General features: G+C 39.4%; 2 protein-coding genes across 2 annotated transcripts; one reads left to right on the top strand and one right to left on the bottom strand.

The window, feature by feature from the left end:
- Positions 1–490: 490 nt before the first annotated feature.
- On the bottom strand, positions 491–4,012 carry LOC133731805 (uncharacterized). The gene is made up of 4 exons (XM_062159223.1): positions 3,426–4,012; positions 1,595–1,678; positions 1,429–1,518; positions 491–920 (listed from the first exon to the last, which is right to left on the bottom strand). The coding sequence occupies exons 1-4, from the start codon at positions 3,846–3,848 to the stop codon at positions 657–659; spliced, it is 861 nt and encodes a 286-aa protein (XP_062015207.1). The 5' UTR covers positions 3,849–4,012; the 3' UTR covers positions 491–656.
- A 7,816-nt stretch (positions 4,013–11,828) lies between these two features.
- LOC133733031 (protein SENSITIVE TO PROTON RHIZOTOXICITY 2) lies at positions 11,829–13,544 on the top strand. Its single transcript, XM_062160637.1, has one exon. The coding sequence runs from the start codon at positions 12,086–12,088 to the stop codon at positions 13,271–13,273; it is 1,188 nt and encodes a 395-aa protein (XP_062016621.1). The 5' UTR covers positions 11,829–12,085; the 3' UTR covers positions 13,274–13,544.
- The last annotated feature ends 9,653 nt before the right edge of the window (positions 13,545–23,197 follow it).

Here is a 23,197-nt window from a genome sequence, read left to right on the forward strand (position 1 = left end):
CGGACCACCACCAATCTTACCCAGATCTGGGGCGCTACCACCCGAAGCAAGAGCGAGAGAAGCAGCAAAACTTGCTGTGACAGCATCAATGGAGGCCATGAAGGGATGGAGAGGCAAGGAAGAGATAGCAAGGCTAGGGATGGAGGCTAGGGCGCCGTAGAGAGAAAAAACTAGGGTGAGAGGAAAACTCTCCTAGAAAGGCTCTTTGCTCTAATACTTTCACAAAACTGTTTACTTCCACAAGTGGCTCTGCACAGCAATTCACAGTACATTTCAACTAGCTATAATCGATCCTTCCAGAACTGTGGAGTTTAACCACAGGCACTCTTTCAAGTAAGACTGCATAAATGAGTGTAAGCATCTGATGATTGGGTTGACTTTACCTATATAATATTGTAGAGAGCCTTCTCTCTTATCAAGTTATCTTTCTAATAAGCATTTCGACTGACATTCTGAAGTAGGTTCAGCTTCTTCCACCCAAAAAAAAAAGTTGAACCAATAGCATGAAAAGCTTTCCTCATTCCACTTATCCTCGAGATGACTTCGTCTTACAACAAAAACCTTATCTTATAAAAAGACAATTTATGCCAAACATAGATGAAGATGGAAATAAAAATACAAAATCCTAAATGAACAAACTGATTTTGCTCCTTTAGTCAAGTAGATGAAGTGGAGCCCGCCTCGTTTTCTTCAGTCAAAAATGGAATAGGTTTGGTTGGGGCTGGCAAGCGGCCAATGCTGTCAACCTTATCCTTCTGTTTTGGTGGAGGTCTGGCCGCTCTTGGCAATAATCTCCCCTTCTTTTCAAACCACTCAGGTGTGAGCAAAGCTCGAAAGCCTAACTTGTTGTAATACACTCTTCTGACAGACCCTCCTGCAGCTTCAACTGCATCCTTTGCCCTTACGGTGACACGTGATACCTGTAAATGTCATTTGTCAGTTCAGTTTCAAGTTGCATGTATCAATTGCTTTACATGCAATTGACAAGGTGCACAAGTATAAAATTTAATTAACATTATGAGCCATCACTTTGACTAAATTTTATATGACTTTGGCATCACTTAGACTGACTAAATTTTATATGACTTTTCGACATCTAGGTATTTTAAATTCAATGGAAACTGAAGTATGAATCCGTAAACACTCCAAGTATAATTATAGACTATAGAAATCATCATACCACTGGATCAACAGCAAATGGCAACATATAAAATTTAATCTGAAATCACTATTCCTTAGTTCAAAGTTCAGCACTGACGTGGAGAGTCACTCCCAACATACACAGTTTTAAGGAGAATGCAGCATTTCAAAAACAGAAACAGTGAAGAGGCAAGCAAAGAAGATGTCCCAGCCACATAATACATAGATCCTCTTTTTTGGTCTGAAATACATAGGTCAATAATGTAGAAAGCACAGGTGAACACATACCTCTAAATTAATTGGCCACTTGATGTGTTCAGCACCACGTCCCATTAATCTCACTCCATCTTTTATCTGCTTCCCTATTGCCCCTGTATCCTATAGTAGTGGTAATTAGCAGATTGAACTCAGTCGACGAAGGAAATGGCATAGTCCGAGAATGAATTTACTGTACCTTGAGAGTCTTCATTGTAATCAACTCTGAAGAATCAATCTTTCCCGCATTTATTAGTTTGGCAATCTTTCCTAATCCTACTGGCTGCACAAAGACATGCAAGGTATTATCAGAAAATGAAAGGAACAAAGGTGAAACATTTAAATTCTCCATAAATGATTAACATAGTAGAACTGGCCTCCGAAGGAAAAACAGGATGAAAATCAGATAGACACGCCCTCGAATTCTGCTTCAATATATGGATATCCATACTACAGAACAAACAATACTCTTGGAGTTCAAATAGGCACACCATGGATTCAGTGCCTTCTGATGCAACAAACGTAAAAAGGATACTCTCATATATATAGAACATGCAATCACAGACACATCTATACTTAAACAAAAACCCACTTGGCATAATCTTTAAAGTTCAAAGGGTATCCATGTTAGCGCAGAAAAGTAAATACTCTTCAAAGGGTTGAGGAATCAGGGTACACCACTCTTTCAAGTTTGAAAAGATTGTCAACTATGTTCCTGTGATAGTAAGATAAGAAGGATTTTAGTATCTCAATACATCTGCAGATAGTTTAGCTAAGGCATGAAGAGGCAACAAGCATGAGGTAAACGCTAGAAGTAGAATGCTTTCTCTCACTTTCTCCACCTCCAAACGTCTCAACAACTCAGTCAAACCATTCTGCCTCCATAATTTTGCAGAGAGACAAGCAATTTTTCAAGTTTTTATTTCTGAATTATTTGTTGAGGAATTTCTGGGTTAATTTTTCTTATTTTTGCTTTAAACTTTCGGTTTCTGATTTATTGGTTTCTTGTGGTTTTTCAGATTTGGTATCATCTATATTTCTTCTTCTTCCTTTTTCTTTGGTCCAACCCTCAACAACCCAGATGAGAGTAACAGAAAACTCTAAATTTTGAGATTTTGGTATTGATTTCCATTGCACCAGAGGATTTTGGTATGATTCCCAAAGCACCCGATATTGGTTACTCATCTGGGCTGTGTGGTTCTTTCTTTCTTTTCTACTTCTTAATTCTTTCTCGTCTGGGTTAATCCTTCTTAGTACCACTGCACCAAACACAGATCAAACTCACCTTGTTCAAGCCTATACATGTGAGGGCCGGACAAGTACTAAACATAAAGAGGTCCACAATTACCATGGGTAACAAACGACCCTGGGTGGTCATCATAGGTCAATGGGTTTGCATAACTTCATTGTTCTACTATTTATTACGAGGTTTTAACCTACACACATCTCTACATATATACACACAAGAACCATGGGCATCTGACAAAGTACATGATTAGTATCCCAATAGCATATCCTGTTAAATATATGAACTTTTAAACTTCATTTGAAATACAAAATGACAATAACTACCCCAATATCACTCTCATGTTTTTAGTACATAAACTACGACAGACCCAAAATAAACTAATAATTCAACTTCCCTTAACAAAGTGAGATCACTGGTGCTAAAATTTATGCAAACCTATATCCACTATACGAGTTCTTTCATATAGACCACACCCAACCAGTGAAAGAAACCTCCATCTCTAATCGTTCCTCCTCTACTGGTTGATTGTGCATTGTATTCCCACAAAAATAATCTTCTCAGGTAAAATGCAAGTGTTTTCTAGTACAGAAAAGTTCGGTGGGATTTGAATCGAATCCCCTCATTTAATATCACCAAAGCTAACAAACCCTTTTCTCTTCCTCTCGAAAAAAACAACTTGGAACACATCCAATCAATCCAATTGCAGAGCAACAGCTCCGAAAAACAAATCCATGATCACTCAATACACAAAAAAGAAAACCAAAAAGAATGAAAAGGGTACCTGAAAAGTGAGACTAAAGGGGTTCTTAAACCCACGCTTGGGCAAACGACGTCGCAGCGGGGTCTGTCCACCTTCGAACCCCAACTTCCCGGAGCCCCTGGCCTTCTGACCCTTGTGGCCTCGCCCAGCCGTCTTGCCTTTCCCGGACCCAATCCCCCGGCCTTTCCTGGTCTTCTGCTTCCTGGGCACTTTGGGTCTCAGATCGTTCAAGCTCAGCAGACTACTGTACGCCCTCACTCCCTGAACAATCCCCAAGGCTGCGGCGGCTTTGCCATTGCTGCTGAAGCTAGGGTTAGGGTTGGTGCATTGGGCAAGGAAATGTAGGGAGGATTGGGGCGAGGGAGTGGGAGTGAGAGTGAGAGTGGGTTTGGGGCCGAGGATGGAGGTGGAGAGAAGGGAAGTGAGTCTTCTTCTGAGCAACATGGTGGGTTGTGTCGCAATCAGAATCAATCACTGGTTTTGATTCTGTTTCATTGAATCAGTGAGTTGAACAAGATGGGTTTTTGGGGAGGAGAAGGAGGGTTTAACAATTTGGGGGCTTTGGGAGTATTTGAAGCACAATGCCCTCACACTTTCACCTTTTTTGCATTTTTCTCTTTTGTGCAGTAAACTATATGAAATTGATGCCCCTCTAACTTTCTTCTATTGAAATTAATCTCCCTCTTTTTTTTGTTCTTTTTTTCTCTTGATAGAAAAAAAAAAACATAGGCAAATTTTATCGGGAGTGGGTCCTCTCTTGAGCTCATTTTTGTGCTGCGCTTCTTAAGCTTTTTTATCGTATGATGCCACGTGCATTAAATCACATTTAATGGCTCCTATTACTTGAACTCAATTTTGACTTTTTTTTTTTTTGGAGGTAGGGCTAAAGGTTGCTCTTAAGTCATAATCATTAATGCAACTATAAAATACAAAGGGGGGGGGGACATAGTGTCTAAACCCCAAATTACAATAAACCATAAGAGAACGTCCTGAAATAATATTAGGAGTCTTTACTAATCATGTGTATTTTAATATGCACCAATTAGCCAAAAGTGCACAACTGGCTACTCTATTTGCTTTACAATTTTGGCGACACATCGGAAAGATAATGCTCACGCGAAACCATAATACACTAAAACTAACTTTCCCACTATGTTGCCACCGAAAAATGAATCTGGTGACACTTGGTTTCATCTTGCCACTAGGAGGCTGCAACCATTTGACGATGGAAGGAACTCATGTCGTCCTAGGCCAGACATGGCACTCAAAGTGCACAAACCGAGACGACGCCCACCTCGCACTACTATCCTAAAGAATGAATTTATTAAGGGCTCAAAGCCACCTAAAAATAAAAAGCAAAAAACAAGCAAAACAGAAAAACAAAGTAAATCGGCCTTGGTAAACCCTGGCCCAATAACCATGAGGCCAAGTAGAAGCCTACACGCTGTCAGCCCCCACCGGAAGCAACCTTACCTTGATCCCTCCACCAACACCTCCTCCACTCCCTACCCATGGCAGCCCATCCCCGACAACTCTCAACCACCCAGAAATCGACGTTAACCACCACCATCCTCCCAAAGCCTTTCACTGGTCTACCCTACCATGATCAGAGATCGGGTCGGATCTCACCATCCATGTCATCCGAGCCGCCCAAACCATCCTCCCTAATGCCGCTTTCTTCATCGTCGATGCACGACAATAGGAGATGCTACGATCTGAGTGTAGATCGCTAAGCCCTACCCTCATTCCACCACCCCACTGCCTCTGCTTACCACCCACTTCGCATTGCTTCCAAACGACAGTGACAGGGTACGAACATGACCCCTTATTGCCTTCAACTTGCAGACCTTGCTGCAACCATCACCAACGGACGACCAGTCCTGTTTGGCAGGTCGAACGACGATGTCCCAAGGACGCGTCGTCAAACAAGGAATGAAACCTCGCTATGAAACCAAACCCTAGAGAGAGAGAGAGAGAGAGAGAACCGGGTTGCAAGTTCTTTTTTTTACTTAGCAGTCCATCTTTTTTGCATTTTCCTTAGTTTTCTTTTCATCAAAACTGAAAATAGTGAAAATACAATAACTTCTCTCTCTTCTCTCTACCCTCTCTCTCATCTTCATTCAGTGTTCATCAACAACCCCTCCCAAGTCCCAACCGATGCCATCGCTGGCCACCATCAACCACCCCAGCCAATCGTCACCTTGGTCATCAACCATCCTAACCCATCTTCCTGCACCATTTTTATCAATTTGGTATCAACTCTTTCTCTCTCAAATTTATGGGATTTCAACTTGAGATTTGTTGTTTTGTAATCCATGTTTTAAGTTTTCTCTCTCAATGGTATGATATTTGAACCTTCAAATGATACTTCATGTTCAATATGGGATTGAATTCAGTTGATGGGTTGAATTTGGGGTCAAATTCAATTAATGGGTTCGATTTAGGGCTAGGTGTTCCATTATATATGAGGAATAAAACTGAAATAAGCAAGGAGAAAGAAAGCGTCGAATGTGAAGGATAAGAGAAGGAGAATAAAGAAAAACAAATGTAGATCATTAGATTTAAGAGAGCCATATGGCATCTACTTCAAAGCTTAGGAAGCTTAGGAGATGATCCACTCCCAATTTTATATACACCTCCCAAACTTCTTAATTCACATCCCATTGTTACACATCTTCTTTTACTATTCATATTCCAACAATAACCTTACAAAAATTGGTAAAAAGAAAACAAGGTGGCAAGAGATAGGTGATTGCCGAGTTTGGTCCAACATGGAAGAGACTGATAAATACATCGACACACGACAAAGTGAAACATGTTTGTAAAGAATGACGCTACAAGACGAAATCCAAAAGGGTTGACCTAGTCAAGTTTGCCAGAGACAGATAAATGGTGGTGTACTTGTGTTTTCCATGAAATTACCACATAAAGGAGTGTCATGGATTAACAATATTGGGATTTAATTAGTTGTGATTATTGATTTGAATTTTGGGGTTTAATGCTTAATGGAAGTATTCATGCATATCCTTCAGGATGTCAGGCGTGAATCTATATAAAAGTTATGATAATAATAGTTGTATTGAATTATAGGTTTTGTTTGTTGAAGATTGTTGAACATGCTAATTGTTTTTTATGAGTTACAACATTGAAAATATTTGAAGTTTAATTGTGAGTTCATAAATTGCATATTTGGGAACTGACACTTTGGGGGTACTTTTCTGCATTTTTAAAGAACTTCTGGTTCTTTTTTTTTTTTTTTTTTTAGAGGTAGATTGGCGTGGTATTAGCTTCGAAGATGAGGTAAAATGTGTACAGCCCATTAACTGTTTGGCCGTAATTGTTATACAACTTGTTGGCTTCTTGCCCAAGTAGTGTATCTTGAATATATTCAAACTACATATAACTGTATCTTAAATGTAAGTACAACAACAAATAACTACCTTGTGTTAGTAGTTTACCCAACAGTTAACTGTTATTAGAATACAACACAAACAATAGTGAACTGTTATTGAGAGTCAATGCAGACAACAAATAAACTTTGATATCTTATACTTAGGTACATTAAAACCATTGAATTAACCACTATACTTTCTTTGAAATATGCATTAAACCTTATAATTTACATAATACTATTGTTGTTCTTCAATCTGTCTTTTGAATTCAATAAAACCCACAGCACGATTAACACATGTGTTGGTGTAGTCAGACAATAGATAACCTGAAATACTTTTATCGTCATAAAAATTAGACGATAGATATCCTTTATCATCTGATAATTCCAAGAAATGACACTGTAGTAGACGACAGTTTTCAATTCCTTTATAAGACAAAACTCCTCTGTCGTCTGATTACATTTTTGGCATAGTTAGAAGGCACTGGTTAAAGGCTAACCACGACCCTTACTTAGCACAATCCTCTAAATGATTAAGTACATGGTTCTACCAACTAGATGAAGAGACACAAAGAGAAAGTTTTAAAAATAACTTCTCAGAAAGAGGAGGGGGAAATCATCGTAGGGGACCAAGACATGAAATAATCACGTACAAGAATATAGGTGCTGGTGGAAACCATATGGTGAGCTAGCTCCATATTTGTTTCTTAAGACTTGAGGCTTGTGCAACTGTCATTGTACTTTAACCATCAGCATAAAGGCAGTAGCAACATGTGGATCGCTCAATGCGCGCTCTAAGTGTGTCATCTTGAATATTTCTGTATGTAGGTCATTCATGTGCATGCTTTAATCCTGATACAAGCTTTTTTGAACTCATTTGCATTCCTTCTCTAATTTCTAGGTTGGATTTGCGGTGCCTTTGTATGTATAGCAAGATGGTAATTAAGTTCAATGGTGATAGAAATAAAGGGTCCTTACACCAAAAAACACATAAAGGGTCCTTGACCCATAGGTCCATTTTTAGGAAAATCATTCTCCATCACGCCACCAACACCAACAGATTAATTTTCCCAATCAGCCCATTTGACAGCGGAATGCCAATTTTGGGTGAAGCTCAGTTATGAAATTACAAAATCTACCACTATTTCCACTCTCTTTGCTTTGGTTGTCGAAAAGGTGCCGTATCAGCGCTCTAGGCTGTCGTTGTCCAAATCCGGCAGGCTGCGAAACGGTTGGGCCAGAATCCGGGTCAGGTGAGGCTGGAGTAGTGTTGAAGACCAAGCCCATTTATCTCATCTGTCACAAATTCAGCTTGTTTTGTTTCTAGTGAAGCCAAATTCGTCGTAGTCGATGGGGCCGATGCTCAATATGCTGACCAAGTTGGACACCTGGTCAATGCGCTTAACGTCTTAGGCGGTGCTCAACCACGGCTTCTTTAAACTCCGCCTCCGTCAATTGATTGCTCAAACAATTCGAATTTGAGAGGAAGAGATGCGGAGGCTTCTGCAGCGGCAAATTACAGTTAGTATTCATTAGTTTGGTTGTTCTGTGCACATAACTCTAGCTACGTGGAGATAGATCCTACTGGTCTTTATGGTCAGGTATGCATTAAGTTTCATGCTTTATTGCTGTTGAACTGTTCTAAGAAATGGGTTTTGAATACTAGCTCAAACCACCATGGAAATGATTATCATAATAGCTTTCAAAGCAGAGACTTGATCTTGCCCTAGTTAGGATTTTTCCATGTATATGTTTATGTTGGTTTCTGATATTAAGGGAACTTGAAAATCACCGAGTATCGATTCGCTAAGTCCTGTTACCTTTTAAGACAAGAATACATCAGGATTGCCGGTTTATGACCCTCCGATGCCTGTTGAGAAAGTCACTGTACGAAAATGTATAGTTTTGGAATTACCTGATTTGCAAGTATGTGAGTCTATGTATAGCAAATGTTGGAGGTAGCACCCCACTTATTTCCGATGTGGAAAAAGAGTGGCCTTCCCATAGATGGGACTATGGGAGAGTGAGGACTGCACCCAGGTGAGCCAACCATCGAGGGCAGTTTTGGTCAACCTGGCTAGCGATGATTGAGCCAGCTGTCCTGTGGAGCCGAGTCTGAGGTGGTTCTTGCAATATACATATGGTATCAACAGTATATGTATATACATGTGTGTGTACGTATGTACTATATAGACAATATAGTACACGTTATGGTGATTGCAAATTCAAGAGTAGCTAAGGCAAGATCAAGTGACTGCTCTTGTTTTACAATTCCAATTCCAATTCAGTATTGTTGGAATGTTAGTTGTTCAGTATTGGATTTGTTGAAATGGTTGTTTTCGATATTGGATGGATTATAGTTTTGAGCTGCAATTGTGTAATATTGCTATGAGTTTATGCACAAAGTCTGATAAATGAATCGTAAGCTCATTTTTTTAAAATTTATTTATAGAGGTTGTCAATATTCAGTGAGAACTCTGGCGACCTTCGGCAAAGTCTGGTGAGGTTTTTGGCAACCATTGGTGACATCTCTCTCTGTCTCTCTCTCTCACACACACTCTTAATGTGACAAAAAAAAAGAGGGCAGAATAGTCAAAAAATAAATAAAAAACAAAAAAGAGCTTAGGTGGGGTTATGGGGAACAAAACCTAGCTTCATTATGATTATGGAAGATTAGTGGCTTGTTGGGGAATAGTTTTTCTAAAATTACACTAAACTCCAAAAATAAAATATAAAAGTTGAGTACTGAAATGTATTTAGAGCAATTGCTAATCCGATTAGAAATTAAAAATGCACATGACTTGTTCAAAAATAAAATAAAAATGCACATGACATACAACCCTTTTGAGGTCGATATTCTAAATCAACCCAATAATAAAAACGATTACGTTGTTCTAGCTAGCTGACTGACAATAGCATCAATTGTCGTTTGTACGTTTTCCCAAGCATTTACTTCCTCTTTGTTTGATTATGTCACCCCTAAACCCAAATTTTTGTTTAATCAAATAGATAACATGACAAAATGTTGCCATCAACAAACCAAAAGAAATTAATTGTTGGATATATTATATAAAGTACTTGCTGGGGATGAAAAATGCAAAGACTAATTGCATGTCTCCACTAATATTAAAAACAAGAGCTAACAGGCATAATATGTAACAAAACCCATGCATCTACCTGCTTGTGTGGATTGTTTATGTCCTAAAACCATATCTAAAACCTGCCCATATAATGCCTCCTCATCATGCTTAATTAACCATTTGAATATTGATCAAGCGCGCAATCTGTCTTTTAATATACAGAACCTTCATCTTCCTGGTGGCGGCGCATTTTGGAAGTTGCTTAAATAAGTTCCCTACATACGTCACCAAGTTTGCTACATATAGGAAATATAATCATAGATTCATTTGATCCCATATCGTATGTAAAGTTCATATCAGAACAAACTTGTCTCAATATATATATTATATATATATATATATATAGTCAATGCCACCATTTTCTTCTTGATAGTTTTGCTAAAAGCACTGACATTCCATAGATTAATTGAATGGCGTTGCTCAAGAGCTTCACAATTTGCCTAGCATTTTACTTAAGAATCACATTGGAGCAAAAATTTCATCTTGACCAAGATATTTTAACCCTAATCCCGATCTCCTAGCAGCAGCTTTTAAATGCCTATTTCAAGCATTACGTACATACACATCGTCTCTCCTTTGTAACGATCTCAATTGAGATTGAAGTGAAACCTACAGCGCTCTAGTTAAAATTAATGGGAGAAAAACAAGATTATTGCAGTCATGACAGTTATCGACATTAAGTGATCTCAGGTATTATGACGCAGTTGGAAAGATCACCTAAGGTTTACAAGAGATAAAAGAGATAAATCTATAAATCTCAATTTGATTGATAATATGATAAAAGATAGGTTCTACAGCCGTTTAAGGTTGCTTATATATAAGAAAAGAAACCCTAGGGCGACTAACAATGCAACCCTAAAGCCCACGGGTAAAAATAAAACAAACCCAAAACAAACTAGGAAACCGAAAATTCTAAAAAACAGTAAATTGCAGTTTTGAGGCCCTAAACAACCCCGAAAGCCCGAAAAAGACCACACTAGCCACGAGTTTTGTTCCTGGCGCGATTCCCTTTCCGGAAACCTATGGCACGATCGAATCGGACACCAAATGCGAAAGTTGCAATAGTAACTTCGATTTTCCTCCTTTTGCACGATCGAACTGTTCTTCAATTTGGACTGTCATTCGTTCTACATCATATTATCACTCTACCACTACTAGTTAGAGAAAATTAGTTAGCCTAGCTACTAGATGCTCACGCTCGATCGGATGAATGACTGAAAATTGATACTAGTTGTGAATTAGCTTGCATTCATTTCCAAAACTCCGGTCATTATCGGGAATACATCTACTCGTGACTAACTGAGTTACAACCGTTGATGGCGTGTACAATCGTATATTTGGCCTTGCACTGACTTCCACCTATATCAACGGTTCAGAGTGATTAATAATCCTGCATATGTTTTTTCAGTACCTACGATATATACCTTAAGTTATCTGGTAAGACTCTTCAACCAAACAGTGCCTTTGCCATGACTACGAAATGGTCATAAAGATCAAAACAGAAAAATGGAAAACGAAGAACAAAGTTCCACTAGAATTCATTAACCTGGCGCAGGGCTCATCCAATTAATTAGCCAGTGGTTACATATATATTCAAACATTGGCGAGTGAGACTATATGATGAATGGTCGTTACTCTCCCTTTTGAAAATTTCAACGTGCCACGCGCAAAGATAACTATGACCTCCTTAACAAACCATACTACCCTAAAATTTCAATATTTCTTTAACACATGCAATAGGATGCAGTAGCCCTAGTAGGCAATTCATGTAAGTAAACGGATTAATTAATGCATAGCTAGCTTGTCCCAACGTGAAGAAAGTGAGCTATGTGAGGGAGGTGATATATGGGGATGAGTTTAAGCTTCAATTAAGTTGACTTTGTCTATCTCAGCTCGAGAGAAATTGCTCTGGAGATCGAGCTAGCTGCTAGCATCTTTGTATTTTATATTAAGCATATCCATAGCTATATATATGTGTGCAGTACTTATATATGTGTGCAGTACTAGCTGTATTTCAATTTTTCCAAGTAAAATATCTAAAGCCAATCTAGGGGAAGATCATTTGGATACCAGAGACCAGAGGGAGAGATCGAGGCAGATTGGAGGAGAAGCAACAAGCAAGGGAAGATCGATTAGTAGTACTCGGGGAAATGAATATTAATCCGGGGGCCACATCGAATTGTTTCCAAGGTATGTACTCCATGACGGGTCAAGATACAGTTTCGTCGTTTTCACTCGAACCAGACTCATCATCATCTGGAGCAGTACTACCCCAAGATCAGAATCACTCGAATTCTCTTCTCTACAGCCTCTCCGTCCTTAAAGAGAAAGTTCATCAAGCCAAATCGCTGGTCGGCGTCCTTATTGCTCCTCCAGATCATCACCAAAGTCAACAACAACAACTTCCAGAGTCAACGACCATGGGCGCCGTGGCGAGCATGAACAATGTTATCCAAGAAATCATCGTCACCGCGTCTTCGATGATGTTCACTTGCCAGCAGATGGCCCTTGTTGCTCCAGGTAACGACACAAGATCTGAACCAAACTTTAGTACTAGTACTGCTGGTCGTAGCAACATTAGAGACGCTGCTTTCTATTCAACAAATGATCAAACACTCGATTGGTTTAGTACTGAGAACTACAACAACTGTCCCACTAGGGATGTGATCAGTAGGAGTCATGGACAGGTCGAAACGAAAGAGTTTCCTCAAAGAGTTGAAACCAACAATGCGTTACAGGTACAAAATCTTCCCCCAAAGAACTCGAGCTACGACATAATTGAGTTGGATGCTGCTGATTTGTTGGCCAAGTACACTCATTACTGCCAAGTTTGCGGGAAAGGGTTCAAGCGTGATGCAAACTTGAGAATGCACATGAGGGCTCATGGGGATGAATACAAGACTAGCATTGCCTTGAGCAACCCTTTGAAGAACAACAATAAGCAGAATAGTGCAGTGAACATACATGGATCGAGCGATGCTGAGTGTTCGGTGAAATTACCGAGGAAATATTCATGTCCTCAAGAAGGGTGCAGATGGAATCAAAAGCACGCCAAATTCCAGCCTCTGAAGTCCATGATCTGCGTGAAAAATCACTACAAGAGGAGCCATTGTCCGAAGATGTATATATGTAAGAGGTGCAATCGGAAGCAGTTTTCTGTGTTATCTGATCTAAGAACGCATGAAAAGCACTGTGGGGATCTCAGGTGGCAATGCTCTTGCGGAACCACATTTTCTAGGAAAGATAAGCTTATGGGTCATGTTGCTTTGTTCGTTGGACACACACCAGTTATATTCAGTTCTAATTTGCCTATTAGGCATGGAAAAGCTGTGAACTAAGCAACCGGCCTGATGCAGTGAAATAAGTGGTAATCAAAGAAATGCTTTTGCTTTTGTTTGTTATGTACATTACTTTTTCAGTAAGTTGAATTTCATACTACAATTAGGTAGTTGGTGTGTTAAGTTTAGCATTAGATACATTGTAATTAAACAGACTGTTTAATTTCCATTGCCTTGATCTTTATTTTCTGTGTTGAAACTTTTGTTTTCTACCATTTTCATATATCAAGGCAGTTCATGTACTGATTAGGCCAATTTATAGCAATAAATATAGGATGGATTAATGTGTTCTATACCTTTTCTAAGTTTTTTATGTGTAAAAGTTTATTTATCATGCTTATAATTTACGTATAAAATTAAATTGCGCATCCATATGAAGAAGCATGCTACTTCATATTAGGAAAATTTTACGGTACATGTATGTATGTGATACACTCATTTACAAATCTGACAACAATTTTGTTGTCATTGTGGTAAATAGAGTTATTTTTTGGATAATTTTAGTTCTATTACAGGTAATTACTCCACCTACAATATTTTTACAAGTTTATGAACAAATTGTTGTCGATGTAGTAATTTGGTTCAATTATATGTAAATGTGTAAAACAAATGTGATAACTTTGTTGTTAATGTTGTAAATTTGGTTCAACTAAATTGTAATTTTGGTTCAATTAGATGTAAATAAGTGTATGATAAACATCCAAGTACTCTAGACAACCCCCTTCATATTATATTTTCTTTTATTTTTTGCATACTGCAAGCTAGGCTTCTATAAATGTTTCAATAATATATAATCAAGCAAATGATAATGGAATGATCATTCTGCAGCTGCATGTTATAAGTATTGATGTTGAACTCGAACTTAAGTATAAGTTTATCTAAGCATTTGTGCTCAGCAACCCTAAATTTAAGAAACCAATGAACTCATAAGCTGAACCTCAAAAAGCTCTTAGATTTACTAATTAATCTGCAAGTAATGTTTGGGAATGTAATTGATCGATCATGAATCTATATATATAACATGTGTCTGTGCGTTTGTTTCTCCTTTCAATATATAATCAAGCAAATGATAACGGAATGATCATTCTGCAGCTGCATGTTATGAGTATTGATGTTGAACTCGAACTTAAGTTTATCTAAGCATTTGTGCTCAGCAACCCTAAATTCAAGAAACCAATGAACTCATAAGCTGAACCTCAAAAAGCTCTTAGATTTACTAATTAATCTGCAAGTAATGTTTGGGAATGTAATTGATCGATCATGAATCTATATATATAAAGCATGTGTCTGTGCGTTTGTTTCTCCTTTCAAGTTGTTCCCTTTAAGCAAGTATACTTGCAACATGAATTAGTTATATATATATATATGTTCTTCATGCAATATTGGATAGCAGACAGAATAAAGGATAGGAATGAACAAATTAAATAGTGAAGAGACACAGTTTATTATATTCTGAGAGAATTACCAAGAGAAAAAGGCCGGTTTTCAGAAATAGGTAAAGATAGAAAGCACTTTATCTCTCAAATAGGATAATATATGAAATGATTCGCTACTTATTGTTTGTGTAGTGGGTATTATTTATCGAAGACGATATCATTTTAAGGTTTAAGATTTTGGGATTAGTACATACACATTCAGGCTAGGGTTTATATATAGCTACCAGCTAGCTAGTCTAGAGCTTGACAGGACTTTGAGTTAGACATATCTCATCAACACGAAACAACCATTAGAACAGACACTAACGGGCTACATTAATTGTTAATCATTGGACCAAACGATGTCCATGGAGAGCTCTATCAATAGCTAGGGGTTCAAGAACTACCAGAGAGAGAAAGAGAGAGAGCAAATATGAGTAATTACCGGACAGAATGCATATACGTACCTCTAATTTAGAAACGCCAGGATGTATAACAAAAAACGATGTATCGAATGTCATCTCAAAAAGCAACGTAAACCTCACTGGTTTGGCAATGTTGATCGACGTTGGTGCCTTCTCTAATCTACCGTCGCCGCATCGATCACCAGTTAGGGTGACCAGAGAAAACCAAAGACTCTTAAAGGTTGGGATCGTGCTTTCGGGAGAAGGCTGGCCTGTACAATTCGTGCGATGTCCACGTCTGCTCACTGTCTGCCACACAGAGACAGCCATGGAGGGTGCTTTTCGACGTGTTCTTAGTTCTTAGACATCTCAACCACGGAGATTATTTTCTTTTTTTTCTTCTTCTGGATTCATTTCTATTGCAAGTGTAAAACTGTAAAAACGTATAACAAAATAGATAGGCATGTTAAAAAGTTTCGGTCAGTCTCTCTCATCTGAAAGTAATTAGAGATAGAGCAGAATGTAATTAAGAGATCCGCTATAATGGGATTTCCTGCTAATTATCATATTAATTGGATGGAGGTGGGCAGGTAAGCTCATAGGTATAGTCATACACTCTTACATTATCTACCACTGCCAATGGTACGTACCTACAAGTGCAACAAGATTAATCTTGAGTTGCAGAGGTAATCCAATATGATACTTAATTGCTCATGGTTAATTTGGTTTGAAAATAGTAGACTAGTTAATCAAGCTGGACTTGTAACTAGACTTTCGCTACACTATGTTAGTATAAATGTTGGCATTCCTTCTTCACAAAACTCTACTCTTTAAAGAAGCCCAAGGTTGCAGCCCAAGCCCATAATTGTTTAATTACAATTGTTGTAGTTGACTTTGTTGTCTTGCTGTACGTCAAAGACCCATGTGAAGACTGGAAGATCAGTTTTGCTGTCAGCTTCCCCATCTTAGCATAATTGTATAATTGCAATTGTTTCTTTTGTGTGGTTGCCTTGCTCTCGAAAGCCAAAGACCATCTTTGAAGAATATAGTTCAATTTCAACTTGCAACCTCATCTCAGTTTGCTGCCTTGTTGTCGTGGTTCCCAATCCCATCTCATATTGCTGTCTTGTCCAAGATCAAGCTTAAATCTTGAAGATCAAAAGAAGACCCATCTTCATCATGGCTCCGGTAAGCTCTTGCATGACATCTCTTTCACAAAACCATGGGTTTTTCATGGGTTCCATTCTTGTGTCAGTTTTGATTAAGGAGCTTGAGTGTTTTGGGTTCTTGAATTGGTATTCCCAATTGAAATTAGGAGCATGGGTTTACATGGGCAATCTGAAATTATGGGTATGGGTTTACCTACTCCAATTGAGATTAAGGGTTCTTTGAGTGAACTGTCCCTTCTCTTCATACTCTATATATATGGGTTCTCTGTTCCATTTCGGTATTGAAAACACTTGTGTTTCAGTCCCTTTGTTTATCAAGAGTTTATCTCTTTGGTTTTCTGCTTTTCAAAATGTCTTGTTCCATGTTGAAAACAATTTGAAAAACACAAAACCATTCATGCATATTCATCTCTTGCATCCCATGAGTTCAGTTGGGTATTGCAAACTTCAAAGGTGAAATCTCCAAGAAGGACTTGCTGCGTTCATAGCTTGTTTCATAGTTGGGATTTCAAAGTGTATCACTTGTATAAACAATTAGCAAGGAGTGATTACCACAGCCTAGTGAGTCAGTCTAGGAAGGATTGCCGCGTCCAGTTCAATCCCTGTGTTGTAAACTTGTAATTTGTTTTTCATAGTGATTTGGTTTTGGTCTTTCAAGAGTAAAGGCCACGCAGATGTTTTCCCTTGATAGGGTTTTACTGCGTCAACAAAACATGTGTTCTTTATTGCTTTAGTTGGTTTGTTGAATTTACAATACAATCTGTTCATTATCAGTTCTCAGGATTGATCACCCTGTTGCAATCCCTGAGAAAATTTTTGAACGAAAAAAATTAGCTGTGAGCCTATTCACCCCCCCCTCTAGGCTCCTTCTAGGAACATCACACTATTATATAACAAAAAATGCTTCAGCAAATTGTACTAGTATTACTTAAGAGCTGGAGCCTAGAAGCATATTGGTAGAGGCGTAGAGCCATGAAAATCAAAAAATGGAAAGCTCAATCTGCAAAGCATTAATATAGCATCACAAGCTGCACGCATATTAATCTATTTAAGCAGTACGTCGCCAAGAATATTACATGATCGATAATGAAACAAGAGGTTACTTATACTCTTCGTTCGATCATTAGCAAGAGGATGTCACAATCAATTAAAGATGAGTTTGTCATCAACTTCCTGGTCCTATGGTACGTGGTTATGTCACTTACATATTATATAAGTAGCTATTCACTTGGTCTTTATGTAGTTTAATTTCCATTAATTCTTCTGTACGTTGCTTATTTATATAAGGGCTTTGTTAATGAGTTTATTTTTGCGCTCACACCACTTGGTTAAGTTGTGATGCACACATCCCCACAATTTTGACATTTATCAAAAAATAAATAAAGGTTAACTCCTGGTAAACTTTGATCTATATATAGTACGTTATACACTAGATGGAACCCACAAAAAAGTTCTCGATCGCCTACCAATTTGCCACACCATCTTTGTGTCGATCTTGTCAAAGGAGATGCAATTCCAAATTATATTGGGGTGGTGTATCACAACGGCAATTCAGTTAATCATGGTACATAGATCGTCCTTTGTTGGAATATTGGGGTGGGAGAACTCTCTGATCCATCGTATAATATAGCTTTACGGTGGTGTAATTCTTCAGGAGATTCATGTGGAGATCTTTACGACCCGAATTGGGTTAGGATTTGATCGTGGCGTGGTCGCGCTATTGATGCAGGTCTTTATGACAACGAAAAAAATTTGCACTACTGGTTTTCTTGCCTGTGGGACTAAGCAGCTAGCTGATACAGATGATTTTGATTCTGCCTCACTAGGGTTTGATATGATGTTGTACAAGATAGGTTGTTTTAACCTTGTGATGCTCTTCTCAAGGTGGTGACGTAATGCTACAACAACAGCAGTTGCCGCTGGTTTTGCCAACGGTGAGGAAATGTGGGTTAGAGCTACTGGAAGTGAATCTTTAACTGGTATTTTGAGATTAACCTATCCTACTACAGATGTTAATTAGTCCTTGCTTCTTACCCTAACTATAAGGGCAAGAACAAAGTTTAATCTTCTTTTAGTTTCTCTTTTGCATGCGTTCAAGTAATGATTTATGTCATTTGGCCATGGTCACTTGATTCTATGATTTTTCATTTTTACCACAGGGTTTTGGACTGTAGAAACCTTAACACAGGAGAATGGAGAAAAGAAGAAGAAAATGAGGGGAGGAGCTGAGTGACAGTTCTAGAAATAAGCCTATAAGCCCTGTTGGAATGAGCTGTCAATATTTCTTTATTACTTAGATTTTGTTTTAGGGAAACTGAAATTGAGAGGAAATCGCTGTGTATTCTCATTGATAATAGAGGCCTCTTTATATAGAGGTTTACAATGCATAGAATCTCAATCATACAAGGAAAGTAATCTTACATTGAATAGGAATCTAGATCCTTCTAATTTAACCCAATTACCACTAGGTCAAGTAACCAAGAGTTTGGGCCAAACACAGAAAAGAGATTTCCTTAAACACTCCCCCTTGTGTTGCCCAAACGCGGTGCTTCTCTCGTTGCCTCGTTAAAAACCTTGCCGAGTAACAAAAACCCAGTGGGACAAAAATAACATCGGTCGAAGGGGAAAAAGAGCACAACACACCCTTCACGTTTCGAGACCATACATGTCGACATCTCCCCCTGATGTTTGCATCTCCCCCTTGATGACTACGGTCATGGGAGTTCGGATAACTTCCGCAAACGATGCTACCAACATGTTTCTCGAAAGTGAAATTTAGGCAATGACTTAGTGAGCAAGTCTGCCGCACTGTCCTCAAATTGAACCTAGTTCACTTTAATCTTGAGGAGAGTCTGTTGTTGCTGATTATGCTTGGTGTTGTCGCTTTTGATGTAGTCTTGCTTCATTTGTTCAAAACAAGCAACATTATCCTAAATGCTTGTAGGCTCATCTATGGTAGACTTCAAACCACAACTGTTCGAACATGCGTAGCTATGGATCCAATCCATATACATTCATGAACCACTTCGTGAAGAGTAATAATCTTTGCATTGTTCGAAGATATTGCGACTAGGGTCTATTCTGTAGACCTCCAAGATATCACGGTCTTTACCCATGGTGAAACTTAACTAGTTTGGGAATGACCTTTGTGTGGGTCAGAGTGATACCCAATATCAGCAAAACCTTCCAAAACACATGTTGTTTTGGGATGGGGATAGAGGACGCAGGTCAGTGTTGGCGGCGTTCCTGGTGTGTGATGGGTCTGAATCCATCATCTCTCTGTAGGGATAGAACAAGCCCATATCAATCGTACATCTCAAGTACTGAAAGATATCTTTTACACCAATCCTAATGGCGTCGCGTTGGCGCAGAGCTATCTCTTAGCTAACAAGCTTACTGCAAATGAGATGTCCGATCTTGTGCATTTAGCTAAGTACAATAATGCGCCTATTGTACTAAGTAAGGCACTTCTGCCTCTAGCACATCTTCGTCATCATCCTTTCGACGAAGAGGATCCTTTTCAGGATCAAGACTATGGACGATCATGGGGGTGCTTGAAGGCTTGACCTTGTCAAAATGCCTAAGCATCTATCGACACGATGCTCATCAAGTTCCAAACCGAGACATAATCGTGTTCTCTCAAAATCCTTCATCTCAAACTCGGATTTCTAGTGTTCAGCGGTTTCCCTTAACTCTTTAAGGGCTTCTAATGAAGATCATGTCCAACATGAACCGCGATAAAATCCGAAACTTGTTATGGAAACGCGTGGGCATATCCCTTCCCAATCAAGTAGTCACTTTAGTGAGCGTTTCAATCTTATTGTAAACGCGCTCCGTGGTCTAGAGCCACTAGACTTGGGTAAATGAAGTTCACCATGAACCTTCATGTATATTTCGTATCTAGATCCCCATAGAGATACGTAGTGACCACATTTGTAAGCTGCATGTTCAGTTATTCGGAAACTACCAAACTGACAAGGTAGTGGAGTGCAATGACATCCATTACAAAAGAATATGTCTCATTGTAGTCGATTCCAGAGCGTTTTGTGAGAAGCCTTGAGCCATAAGGCGAGATTACCATCTCTTTTTCTCATCACGCTTTCTAACGAAGACCCATTAGTCAAAAGGTTTTATGTTAGGAGGTGTTGGCATCATTGGCTCAAAAACCTTCCTCTTCGTTAGAGAATCCATCTTAACCTAGATCGCATCTTTCCATTTAGGCCAAATCTCTCCACGTTGGCATTCATTCATCAACGGAGTGTGGTTCAATATCATCTGACTCAACAAACTCATGCGCAACGAAATGCGCGACTACATCATCAATTATGATGGAGTTTCTATCCCTTATCTCATGTACACTAGTGTAAGTTTCATAGAGCTCTATATTCTCAGGAATAGGTTCTGATGTTGAGGCGTCCCCCAACGATAACCATAACCCGGAAGATTCTCATGAGACGGATTTTGAATGTCGATGATCCAAGGATTAGGTTGTGCCAAAGCATCCTTCGAACCCACGGGCCTCCCAAGCATCCTAGCTGGGGCCATGACCTGTAACGCCAGAGTGCCACTCTCTTTGGCATTGGCACCATGCCTACCTCCGTGTAGGGTGGCGCTACGTCCTCTCGTAGGGACGTCCTTCCTTGCAAGCATGTTTGCAGCATATTTGTGATCTCGTCACTTTAGTAGGGATCGAGATGAGACATAGTGGGGACAGACCACGACAATTCCTGTCGTTCCTGCTGAACATCTGTGTTCTTATCTCCCCCTAACGACCGGAAGACTGTCTCATCAAAGTGACATCCGCAAATCTAGAGGTAAGGAGATCGCCTAGCAAGGGCATGAAGTGGCGGACGATTGTTGGAGTCTCAAATCCAACGTAGTTGGCCATTCGTCTGTGAGGACCCATCATATAGCGCTGTGGCGGCGCAATTGGCACATAAATACCACACTCAAATATGCGTAAGTACGATACTTGTACCCAGTCACTAGCTGTAACGCAAAGGTACATTGAGTGGCGGTGGGTCGTAGGCGAATTAGCATAGCATAGCTGCATGCGATATTGCATCACCCCAAGCAAATATAAGGAGATTGGTGCGCATTACCAATGTCCTGACTACCATCGTAGTCGTTTCCGCGAGACCATTTGGGTGTGTACATGGGAATATGATGTCCAACATCAGTCCCAATGCAATAACCATCGAAAGTCTTCGATGTAAACTCTCTAGCATCATCAAGTCCAATTGACGGAATAGGATGATCCGGGGAGTGAGCCCGTTGTCATATGATATTTGCTAGGAGTGTAGCATAAGCAGCATTTACAAGTGGACAATGACACAACACGTTATCAGCGTGTTTGTGTATCAACCAACATCATGAGATATTTAAACGTCCGCAAGTTGGTTGAATCAATCCATAGAATCCCCATGGGTTCTATGTAAGAACAAAATGAGTATTTTCATATCCTTTGCATAGGACGGTCTCAGTCCTAATTTCTCTAAGGAACAGACTTTGTAAAACGAGCGAGAGGCTTAAGAAGCAACCAATAAGAATTTTGGTTAGGCCTGAGCGTCTAAAACGCTATTTGAAGCAAAGTGTGTGACTACATGCATCTCCCAACATGGCGTTGGAGCCATGAGAATTAGTATGTATGGCGTCATGGCCATTGGGAGGAACAACCATGGCGTCATGCTCATGGTTGGCGCCATTGATGGCGTCATCACATGGGACTTGGGCAGCCCTATGGCGCCCCAAGACGGCTGCAGCGCTAGATGCTGCAATTGTTGCGGTCTTGCTAAGTCCAGGAATCAATTTTCGATTCTTGCTTCTTCTCACTCTGAAGAATGGATGTCCGTGTGAAGTCTTTAGTATACGGAGCATCATATCACGACCAAGATGACCTATCCTGTCGTGACAAAGCCAATATGTGTCTAAATCCAAGAGATCTTCTCTCATAACTTCATTGGATTTAAGAGCTCGAATAGTGACATAGAGTCCACTAGAGAGACACATAAACTTCTCTAAGATGTGCCTTTGTTCGCAATCATTAGGGGTATTACAAAGGAACTCATTACCGTTCTCTACATGCATTTTCGCATGGAATCCATTGGCTATCCATAGGTGCGAGTTGCCCTAGGAGCGTAGAGAGTTTCTGTGACATTAATCAAGGTGCCATTTGGCAAGTGGAACTTGGGCTATTCCATGTCCTTGAATTAATATTGATGGCCCAGCCATCGTAGTCACGAAGTCATATGCTCAGAATCAAAATGGAGTCATAATGAAAAGAACTCGAAATTTTATTCATAAGCCAACAGAGTACATCATTGTCTCTTAACCATTAGGAGAATCTAATCCAAATGCTAGCTAATGCAAAACAATGGTAGTCGTCTAACATCTTTCGGTAATTCCAAAATAAATGTGACCAGGTGAGTAGAGAGATGTCGGTGGAGCAAGGCTCGCTTAAGTACCACTAATCTCAGAACCTTCCTAGACATCACACTTACTTTGGGTGAGCCTACTTTGAAGAAAGACTAAACTATTGGCATTTACTACAAAGTATATGACAATTGCCTATTACATCTCTTGGAAAAATAAAGACTTAAACAGAATTGGCGATCTATTGATCCCAGCCAGATTTGTAGTCTTCAACCCTTCACTCTAGATCATCTTCTTGATCTTCTTGTTCCACATAGTGAGCTTCTCTTGCTTCACAATATGCTTTGTAGGCGGTGACAAGTTCTTCACGAGCTCTACAAATGTGTGCCCAATGATCAGACACTCCACATCGAGAATATACATCTCTTTCCTCAAACTCCATTGATTGAGGCGCTTTGAAAGCGTCATTTAGATGGCTCTTAGTGTTGGTGGCGCCACCAACATGGCCAGAGGCATTGCCTCCCTCTCTCTTTCCACGTTGACCTCTTCGGTTCCGTGTTCACC

This window comes from Rosa rugosa, chromosome 2, assembly GCF_958449725.1.
Source record: "Rosa rugosa chromosome 2, drRosRugo1.1, whole genome shotgun sequence".
Classification (NCBI taxonomy): Eukaryota; Viridiplantae; Streptophyta; class Magnoliopsida; order Rosales; family Rosaceae; genus Rosa; species Rosa rugosa.

Bases quoted from the DNA above. Each gene is read 5' to 3' on its own strand.
- LOC133731805 (XM_062159223.1), bottom strand. From the start codon at position 3,848: ATGTTGCTCAGAAGAAGACTCACTTCCCTTCTCTCCACCTCCATCCTC. The intron at 1,679-3,425 runs GTACCCTTTTCA...GTCTTTGTGCAG, and splicing joins CCTTTAGTCTCACTTTTCAG to CCAGTAGGATTAGGAAAGAT. The intron at 921-1,428 runs GTATGTGTTCAC...TGACATTTACAG, and splicing joins AGTGGCCAATTAATTTAGAG to GTATCACGTGTCACCGTAAG.
- LOC133733031 (XM_062160637.1), top strand. From the start codon at position 12,086: ATGAATATTAATCCGGGGGCCACATCGAATTGTTTCCAAGGTATGTAC.